Below are 9,790 nucleotides of genomic sequence, written 5' to 3'. Positions count from 1 at the left end.
ATGAACTTCCGATAGTATCCCGCCAAGTGCACAAACCGCTTCACTTCCCCCACGTCGCTGGGTCGGGGAAACTCTGCCACCGCCGTCACTAACCGTTGCACCGGCCGTACACCATCACTGCTGAGTTCGTGGCCGAGATACTCCATCTCTCGTGTAGCGAACACACATTTCTTTAGCTTCAGAGTTAGTCCCGCCGCCGAGAGTCGTTCTAGTACCGTTGCCAGCTCCACTACGTGTCGCTCGACACCACCACGAGTGAATACAACAATGTCGTCCAGATATACGAGGCAGTTAGCCACGTTAGTCCCCGCAAAACTTCATTCATCATACGTTGAAATGTTGACGGCGCGTTCATCAACCCAAATGGCATTCTCCTGAACCTGTACAAGCCCTGCTTCGTCGTGAAGGTCGTCTTGTCGCGATCCTCCGGCGCCATACCAATTTGCCAGTACCCAGAACGTAAGTCCAGCGTCGTGAACAACCGTGCTCCGCCCAACGCCTCTAAAGTCTCATCAATACGTGGAAGAGGGTAAACATCCTTTTTGGTAATCTTATTAAGCGCCCGATAGTCGATACAGAAGCGCACTTCTCCATCATTCTTCCGTACAAGCACCACCGGGAAGCCCCAAGCTCCATTCCCTTCCTCGATTACGCCAGCTTTCAGCATCTTCCGCACGTTCTCCTCGATTATCGCGTCCTCCAGCTGTGCGTGCCGCCGTCGCTTCATCATCATGGGCGACTCCTCGCCAGTGTCAATGTGGTGCTGGATGTCGAGTGCCGTAACTGGCGGGCAATCTACTTGCTCTGCAGACACCTTACGGTAGGCGCGCAGTAGCTTCAAAATCAACATTCGAGACTCCGAGTTCTCTTATCCAATGCGCACTTCATCCTCGTTGTCGAGCGGCCTGCCGGTGTCGCCCAGCGTCTGCAGCCACTCGTCTAACTTGTCTCGGTCAATCGCACCACTCATCGTCAACACCTCCATGTCCTTTTCCACGGGGATCCACTTGCCCAACTCTTTCTTGCCAGGCAGTTTCACTCTACCGCTTTGTCCATTGATCACCGGCACCAACACCTTGCCGTTCCGACTTCGTGTTAAAGTCGTCGCCATCATCACCGCTCCGCAAGCCACTGTAGGTACGAATAGACCTTCTTCGCCGTCGGGAGCTGCCACCGCAACTTCCACGACTGCCACTGCACTGCGCCCGAGTCTGGTACGCGCCGCTAGTCTCACTGCAGCGACCCTCACGCTCCCGACTTCTCCATCCGTCCGGAATGGTATCACTACACGCTCCTTCTTTTCGCCGTATCGCACTTCGTGCTTGTCGAAATCCAACACCGCTTTGTGCTGCATAAAGAAGTCAACTCCAACCAGGAACTCGTCGGTGCAGCCATCTATGATGCATGCATCTACTGTAATGGACTGTCCGAAGGCGTTCCTCATGTGGAATGTCCACACGCCAATCACATCCAGCATAAACCCACCAATGCCTTCTACTACGTCCACTGGAGCCGGTCGCCGTACCCGCTCCCCACGCATCATCCAGTCGGTGCCAGCCACAAAGTATCGGGCACCACTGTCCTATTTCACCGCCAGCTGCTCGCCCTCGACGTCCATCAGCGCTATCGGGAGCTCGTCGTCCGCTAGCACCCCGCCGTCAGTCTCGTCGCCCTTGTTCTCCACGCCAATCGTCCCTAGAGGCTTCTGCACCAGTCGTACTCTGGCACTTTGGCCGTCCCTGTCCTGTCGTCGTACGCCCTCTTGTTGCTGTTGCTTTCGTTCGAACACCGCACGAACCTCGAGGCATTGCTGCTCGCGCCGTACCTGCCGTTCGGCATCCAACGCCGCTAGCGTCACGTTTACGTCCACCTTGGCGTCCGCCTGGTTCGATTTCCGTTTAGCCGCCTCCACTCGCTTTCGCTTGGCTTCGGACTTCGCACGCCGCGCCGCCTTCCTCACTTGAACCACGTTCTCCGTAGCCATGGCCACGTCGTTACTGCTGGCCACCGCGTGCCCGTCGCTCTTCGCGTCTCCGCCTTCCTCACTTCGCGCTACCTCGTTGTTCTCCGGCCACTCTCCGCCTTCATCACTTCGCACCACTTCGTCGTTCTTCGAGTGTGCTCCGCCTTCCTCAGTCTCCGGGTCCTCGCCGCCCACTACGTCGCCGCGCGCTTCGTTGCCGTCACCACCACCGCCACCTCGCGGGCCATCAACGTTATTGCTGCTGCCGTCGTTGCTCACAGATGCCGGCCTTACGTAGCGTAGTGCCGCCTTGGTCGGCCGCACAGTCGCCACGTATCGTCGCACACGGCCCTCATCTCGTCCTTCCAATTCTTCGTCCAATTGAGTGTGGGCCGCTTGCATCGCAACCACTCTACTCCCGTCCTGTGCCAGCACACTCTCTGCTGTTGTTACCATCGGCAGCTCGCGCAGAACGTCATCGCCGTGCGAGTAGAACTCCCCACACAGTTCATCCGCCTTCTGCAATTCTGCCGCTAACACTAGGTGCTGGCTGCATGTAATGTCTGTTACCGGCCAGTCGTCGTCTTCGTTCTCCTGCTCGCCACCGCCCTTCGTCTTCTTCCGCCGCCGGACCGTTACCCACTCACTTACCGTCTCTGTCGACTGCTCTACTCTTGGCGTTGCCCGCCGGGGAATTGTCGTTTTATCCGGACGCAGTGATCCCCTCATTACGCCCGCTCTTCGTTTCCCGACTCCGTCGTCTTCTGCGCTGCGCGTGCCGCTAGAAATGCGTCATTCCTGGCCTTCGCGTCGGGGTCCGGACACTCTCTTGCAAAATGACCGTGTTCTCCACACGCGTAGCACCGCATCTCGGCGCTATCTGCCCGGCCAGCCCACGATCTCTGGTCATTTCTGGCCGGCTCCGTCTTCACCGTCGTCTCTGCCGGCACCGTCCTACGTATCACCGCTCTCTGCTTCTTTCGCTGCGGCAGAGGCTCCGGCACTTCTTCCTCCGAGTCTTCGCTGGATTCCTCGACCGGTAGCGTCACTCGCACCTTCGCCTTCTTATCACCACTGCGTTTACCTCCCTGCCCTTCGCCCCGCGTTACTCGTGTCGAGTGCTTCCTTGCTGGTTCCCAATAACGTCCATTCCAGAACCTGCCCTCAGGGACGTCCCACGTACCGGTGAACTTATTGTAGACGCCCTGAGGGTTAGTGAAGTACGCGATCTCCGCGCCTTCCGTGCCCGTCTCCGCCGCTACTCCGTCTGCCATGCGCGCTGCACCCGTACCGACGCCCGGGATGATCGCGACTCGTCCCGTCGTACCGTCCATAGGCACCGCGAACGCGTTCGGGGCGGTCGCCCACGGTTGCCCGATATTCACCATGCCGCGCGCCACGTTGTCGATTGGGTCGTCAATAGCTGTGGCCTTGTCCACAGCTTGCTCCAGTGTCGTCGGCGCCGGCGCGTGTTTCACCAGCATCCTCGTCGTCTTGTCCAGGTTGCGGTAGAATTGCGCCAGCAAGGTGTGCTCACTGACGTGGTTCTGTCCCGTGACTGCCCGCAGCCCGGCCGCGAAGTCGGCAAACGTTTCTCCCGGCCACATCATACGCTGGTACACCCTCCATTCGGCCATTGCCTGATCCGGCCGCTCACCGTACCTCCGCATGAGTGCCGCCTTTAGATGCGTCCAGGTTTTTTCGTCGTCTTGAAGTTCTTGGTTCACTTGAACCCACCAGCTCGCCGCGTTGTCTTGTAACTTGTTTCCCACAATGAAGTATAGCTCTCTATCCGTCCAGTCCCCACGTCCAGAGATCCTCGCCCCTTCAATCGCTAGGTCCACTTTTGCGATCCACGTCGAGACAGAGATGTTTGGCGACGGCTTGTACACCATCAACTCCAAGTCCTTCGCGTTCTTGTGATGGTGTCGTCCACGGCGCGACCGCCTTCCGCGTCGGCTTCCTCGGCGTCTATCCCGCCGTCCTCGTCGTCCACCCTGGCCTGCCTCGGCATCGTCACTGCTGCTGTCGTAGCTGTCGTCACCACTGTTACTACCGCTGTCGTCGCTGCTTTTACTCCCATCGCTTCCATCCGGGGCGGGTGCCCGTCGAGATGCTCGTGCTGCCGCCGTTTTCGTCCTGGATCTCGCTGCTTTTGCTGACGTCGCTCTTGAGGATCGCTGCGAATCAATGTGCTGCGGCACGATCATCGTATCGACGGACCGTAGCGTGTTGGTTGGTCCGCTCGCTGGCATGGACACTCGTCGCGGCGCCGCCTGAGCGCTCTCCATGCCGGCTACCCGTGTCTCCAGTCGCGTCACCGTCGTGATCATCCTGTTCAGCGTGGCCATGAGTGCTGCGTCCCTGTCGCCATCACTCGCTGCCTCTGTGGCAGGTGCCTGTTGCGGTGCATCTCCCGCTTCTGTCGTGGCGTCCGTCGTCCTTCCTGTAGTCGTCCGAGCTTCCGGTGCCGTCCGGGTCGTGTCCGTGCGTCTCGGCGTGCGCCCTAACCGCGTGGTCATACCGCCGGTCACCACCGTCCGTCGCGTTTTTACCATTGGATCCAGTAACCTTGTAACCGCTCCTAATTGTAACCCGTAACACCTGCTGCTCGTACGTCTCGTCGCTCACGTATGCGTACTTGTGCTTGTAGTTGTCGTTCGTGTTCTTGACTTCAGCCCCTGTATGACCACCATGTAACGAGTCTGAATTAGTTCCCCTGCTCGCCGGGGTTTGGTCGACAGTGCCGATCCGCAAGTCCAAGTCCGCTGGCTGACGAGGACAATTCGAGTCACTCGCGCCGGTGAGTACCCAACTGGTAGCTACACCTATTTATTACGTCCGTTCAACTTAATACACTCTGCCTACAGCCACTACCAGTAGAACGTTTCGGTAGACTCTGCAAGTTCGTGTTCCGTCCGTCCAATCCGCACTCCACGTCCAGGAACTGCTAGTAGCTCGTCTCAGCAGACACCGTCCGCTTCGCACTCGTCCGTCCAGGTCGACGCTCTCCAACGTCGAAAGTTGTAGGATCTGCTAGCTCGGCTGCCGAATCCAAGTGAGAGCGCCGAACCCGTCCGTCCTTCCGTCCACCCAAAAACTTTCCACTAAATCCTGTCGATCCGAGCTTCGGCAGCCGACGCCAGCCTCCGCACGGATCTTCAAGCCTACTTACCTCGCCTAACTACCACTCGGTCCGCCCATCTGCCAGTCAACCGGCCACCGTCTCCGTTGCGTGCCACGAGATGCCAACTGCCCGGCCCCCGTTACAAACCTTTACGACGTTGTGGTGAGTCCGGATGTAGTGTCCAACTGGGAGTTCGAGAACATCGCCGTGAATGCCACGAGCGTTGGCCAATGCAGCGGCGGACCGAGCAACCTTCACTGCTAAGCACTGACTTGGCACACGCTTCTCACATACCGTTGCACAAATAATACTTAAGAGTGCAAGCCTTATATTTTCAGATTTCAGTTGATTGAATAAGAAGAGCTGCTGGTAGCAAGAAGAGCTCAAAGCGTCTGCCTAAATTCCTTGTTCGACAGGGACTTTGACTCATGGAACGTGAAATCGCGAAGGTAAGGCGTAGTCAAACCCAATGGATGGGTAAAAATGTACTGGAGGGCGTTGCAAAGAAGAGGCACTATGCAAAACAGTATGAAGTACATGTACTGTACTTCAAATAAACGAAGTGATACAGTCCTACATGTACTTTAAAATAAACTGAACTTGCGATATTGATTATTACTTGGCGCAGCCTGCGCTACCATGCCAACACGCTTCAAAAGCCGCAACTTCTCGAATTCGAAGCGCTTTCAGATCAAACGTACACCCCGTTACGGCTCGGGAAGCGGTAAACACCTTTACCGGTCCCGTACTGTACTGTACCTACAGTAGTAATAATACATGTGGTATGTACCCTGGTGTCGGGGCCCCCGACTCGGGGGCACGTGAAATTCGTACATGTATTGAAGGGTAAGCTTTGACTGTGTGCGCCTTCACAATCGTGACGATTATCGTCCGCGTGGGGACTCCCCACCCCACCTCAAAACCGTCTTGACGACCGAACAACCTTCGTGATGGACGGCCACAGCGATGGGTTTAGACAGTCCACTCTTCAAAAAGTTGCCTGCTTTTCGTCCTAAGGTGAGCCTTTAGCCAGCCTGTAGGCCACGAATTATGTCCGATGTGCCATTCCCATGTGGAAACCAGCAAGTCACTTGCTACTTGCTTACCAAGTGGCGCTCTCGTTTTAGTTTGTACAGATGTGCTCGTGACACCAACGCGAGCTCAAGTCATTCTTCGATTTACCTTGTGGCGAACAAGAGCCCATTTCCGTTGCAAACGACTTCACACTCGATATGAAGGTGCTCGCGTCAACTCTCGCCATTCTCGCCCTTGTGGCGGCCATTGCCAACGGAGATGACGTGGACCAAAGTGAAGTCGTCCAACAGTTCCAGGGAAACCAGGACTACGAGGTGGGGCAGGTATCTCCTGCAAGTCAGGTTGGTCAAGACTCCCCGTATCAGGTGGACCAGGACGATACGTGCACGCTGACCGGCACCTACATCAATGGTACCGACGTCTCTCAATGCAGCACTATCATCATTGACTCGCTCTCAGTGCCCGCTGGTGTGATGCTTGACCTGACTAATGTCACGGACGGCGCCAACATCAAGTTCCAAGGAACATCGACTTTCGGAACCGAGGTAAGAACGCACAGCTCATCAAGGTGCCACTCAAACTAAACATCTAACTCTTCTTGCTGTACTGTAGTTGTGGGCAGGCCCGCTAATTAAGCTCACGGGAAATGATCTCACTGTGACTGGACCTGGAACGCTTGATGGTCAGGGATCGTGGTTAACTGGCCGCAGGGTCAGAAACATCACCCGGCCGGTGTTCTTCCGCCTCAGCAGGGTTGCCAACTCGAAGCTGTCGGGCTTCACTATCCAGAACATGCCGTTCCGCACCTTCAGCATTCTCAGCTCGAACTACACGACGATCTCCGAACTCACGATCGACTCCCGTGCCGGCAACGGCAGCGCCAAGAACACGGACGGCTTCGACCTGAGCAGAAATAACCACGTGACCATCTCAAACAACCGAGTGTACAACCAGGACGACTGCCTCGCTATGCAGTCCAGCTCGAACACAATCTTCAGCAACAACTACTGCAGCGGCTCGCACGGCATTTCCATCGGCTCGTTGGGTGGCCCGGAGCAGAACGTCAACACAACCGTCTCTGGTCTGCTGGTCAAGGATAACACGATCGTGAACAGCACAAACGGCATCCGAATCAAGACCATCATTGGGCTGAAGGGACTGGTGACCAACGTCACCTACACTAACAACAGGCTCGTCAACGTCAAGAATGCTATTGTCATGCACTCAGATTACAACAAGACCAAGGGCGGGTACTCGGGAATCCCTTCTAGTCTGGTTAACATCACAAACATCAAGATCGATGGTCTCTTCGGCACGGCCACGAACCTGTACGATATTGTAGCCAACCCAGCCGTTGTGTCCAACTGGGAGTTCAAGAACGTCGCTGTTAATGCCACGAACGTTGGCAAGTGTAACGGCGGGCCGAGCAACGTGCAGTGCTAAGGAGGAGTTGAGTTTTTATGCCGTTCACATTAAATGACTGTTACGGGTGGGGCATCTGTTCCACTTCCACTTCAACTTGTGGCTTGGTTTTTGTAAGCATGCGCATGGGATCTTGAAAGGTCATTCACCGGATCTTCGTATGAGTCGCTTACGGGCCGTCGCGGCGCTGGCCACAGCCTTCTCGGCGTTAATGACGGTGGTCATCGCGTTTGCCATCGCACAAGCCAACCACGTGTACGTGGGCGGGCTGGCCTGGCCGTTTCTCTCGGACTTGGGGCGCGGTGCGTCGTCGAGCAGCAGAGTCAGTTGATAAAGTAAGCTCACGTAATCGTCGTTGACATTCAGATCCACCCGGTTCGTACGTGCTCTTCTTGGGCCTCAACGTCGTGGCCGTGCTGCTCGGACTCACGTGGAGCTTCAACCACGAGTATAAACAGCGATTCCTGCAGCAGAGTCTGGAGAACGGCCAGGTCTCGCACGGTCTGTGCTCGCTGTCGTTTGTGAGCTGTATCTTCGGCGTCGTTGGCGCCTTCGGGCTCCCAGTGTTCGCGTCCTTTAATGCCTCGCCGACGCTGCACTATAACTCGGCCTTCGGATTTCTGCTCTGCGAGACAGTGGCCATGTTTACCAATGTATGGGGATGTATTTACTCGTTTGCGGCCATGCAGCTAACGTGTGTGTGTGTTTTTTTTTCGTGTCCATTGGTAGACCTACTTGAACTACCAGATATTCCTGGTGAAGCGCGCCGAGATGGATGCCGGAGTGTTTATCACCGACCGATATGGCCCGCGCAGCGTCTCCCGAATCAAGATGGGCGAGTTACAAGCGGCCAAGCGTGGCTTCCTCATCGAGCTGTCCTGCGTGGCCGTCTACTCCATGTGTGTGCTGGTCTATCTGCCTGTGTTATACAACGGTGCCGACGCTCCGCATCTCACGATCAAGCAGGTAGACGCCAACTCGAGAGAAATTACTGAATACTCGAAGCATGAGCTGACTTGGGTTGTATTATACATGTAGTGTATTGCTTTGAAGCTTGGAGAAAACTACTGCAGCTCCACCATGCGGCTCGACGATGTAAACACGAAGCTGTGGGACTACGGTAAGCTTTATGAAATGATGTCTCAGTTTACCCGCTAATTATGTGTGGTTCTGGAGAAAGATATTGCCGTGCATCAAGTGCGCGCTCTGGCGCAGCTCGGGTGTATGCTGACGCTCATCGGGTACACGCTGAGCTTCTTCGCCGACAACAAGGACGAAGAGACCCTGAAAGACACAGACCGCACGGAAGCCACCATCATTTACTACCAACACAGTGCCTCCATACCTGGAATCCGAAGTCCACGGAAAGCTCGTCGAACCAGCTCGCGGCGGAGTAAGTCCACTTCCAGTTCGGTCAGTGAGCCATCCAAGCATTCCAGTGAGTTTCGCTGATAATGTCCACAGAACGTACAAATTCTGCAGTGATGGAAATACACAAGTTGTCGAAACTCCCACGTGTCGTTCTCGAAAGTCGCCATGATCCACTACACATTTCTGCCTTGAAACGCCGCGTCTTCTCAGATTTCCTGCCATCATGGCGTTCCCGTACCCGGTACACACGCGCGTGACGGCGCGCAATGTCGACAAGATCCAACTCGAACGCCGACGACAGGAGTCGGAGCACAACGCGCTGCACAAATTCGCACAGGGAAACCAGTTGCAGACACTGCAGAACCAGTCAGACGCCACTGTGGCATCCCGTCGCCGCATGAACCACGCGGCTCAACTGTCAGCCGAACGGATGCTAGAGGAGTCGCATGCTCGGAAGATTAGTGAGCGGCAACGCGCCACTCGAGAGCGTCAGCAGAACGAGGCGCTTGCCCATGCACTCGAAACCAGCAAAAAGGCCCAGGAGCAGCAGGAGCGAGACGTGCAGCGCATCTGTGAAGCCAGCGAGGAACTGCGCGAACTCGAGTCGTTCCTCCGTACGGCCTACATGAACAAGGAGCGGGCCACGCAGCAGCTTGAGCGTGAGACGCTGACCGCTTTGGATCGTCAACGTGAAGCTGCGATAGACCACCAAATGGAGTACGATCGTCAACGCGCTCTCGTGGATATGCAGAACCATGAGTTGAGGAAGCGCGTCGAGGCCGAACAGGGTAAACAAGTGCTCCAGTCGCAAATGCTGCAGCGCCAGGAGCTCCGCCGTGAAGCGCAACTTGACGCAGACTTTGAACGCCTCA

General features: G+C 56.2%; 3 protein-coding genes across 3 annotated transcripts; all 3 read left to right on the top strand.

The window, feature by feature from the left end:
• Positions 1 to 6,598: 6,598 nt before the first annotated feature.
• On the top strand, positions 6,599 to 7,568 carry PITG_19985 (endopolygalacturonase, putative; the record flags this gene model as incomplete). The annotated part of the gene is made up of 2 exons (XM_002895666.1): positions 6,599 to 6,616; positions 6,738 to 7,568. 2 exons carry the CDS (start codon positions 6,599 to 6,601, stop codon positions 7,566 to 7,568), a joined length of 849 nt encoding a protein of 282 aa, XP_002895712.1.
• Positions 7,569 to 7,707: 139 nt separating this feature from the next.
• PITG_19984 (uncharacterized protein) lies at positions 7,708 to 8,999 on the top strand (the record flags this gene model as incomplete). The annotated part of the gene is made up of 5 exons (XM_002895665.1): positions 7,708 to 7,849; positions 7,914 to 8,200; positions 8,277 to 8,513; positions 8,586 to 8,667; positions 8,728 to 8,999. The coding sequence occupies 5 exons, from the start codon at positions 7,708 to 7,710 to the stop codon at positions 8,997 to 8,999; spliced, it is 1,020 nt and encodes a 339-aa protein (XP_002895711.1).
• A 142-nt stretch (positions 9,000 to 9,141) lies between these two features.
• PITG_19983 (uncharacterized protein) lies at positions 9,142 to 9,782 on the top strand (the record flags this gene model as incomplete). The annotated part of the gene is made up of 3 exons (XM_002895664.1): positions 9,142 to 9,635; positions 9,684 to 9,722; positions 9,776 to 9,782. The coding sequence occupies 3 exons, from the start codon at positions 9,142 to 9,144 to the stop codon at positions 9,780 to 9,782; spliced, it is 540 nt and encodes a 179-aa protein (XP_002895710.1).
• Positions 9,783 to 9,790: the final 8 nt, after the last annotated feature.

The sequence above is a fragment of the Phytophthora infestans genome, genomic scaffold, assembly GCF_000142945.1.
Source record: "Phytophthora infestans T30-4 supercont1.141 genomic scaffold, whole genome shotgun sequence".
Classification (NCBI taxonomy): Eukaryota; Oomycota; class Peronosporomycetes; order Peronosporales; family Peronosporaceae; genus Phytophthora; species Phytophthora infestans.
Note: the sequence above shows the minus strand (reverse complement) of the source record. Positions and strands in the feature narration are given on the sequence as shown.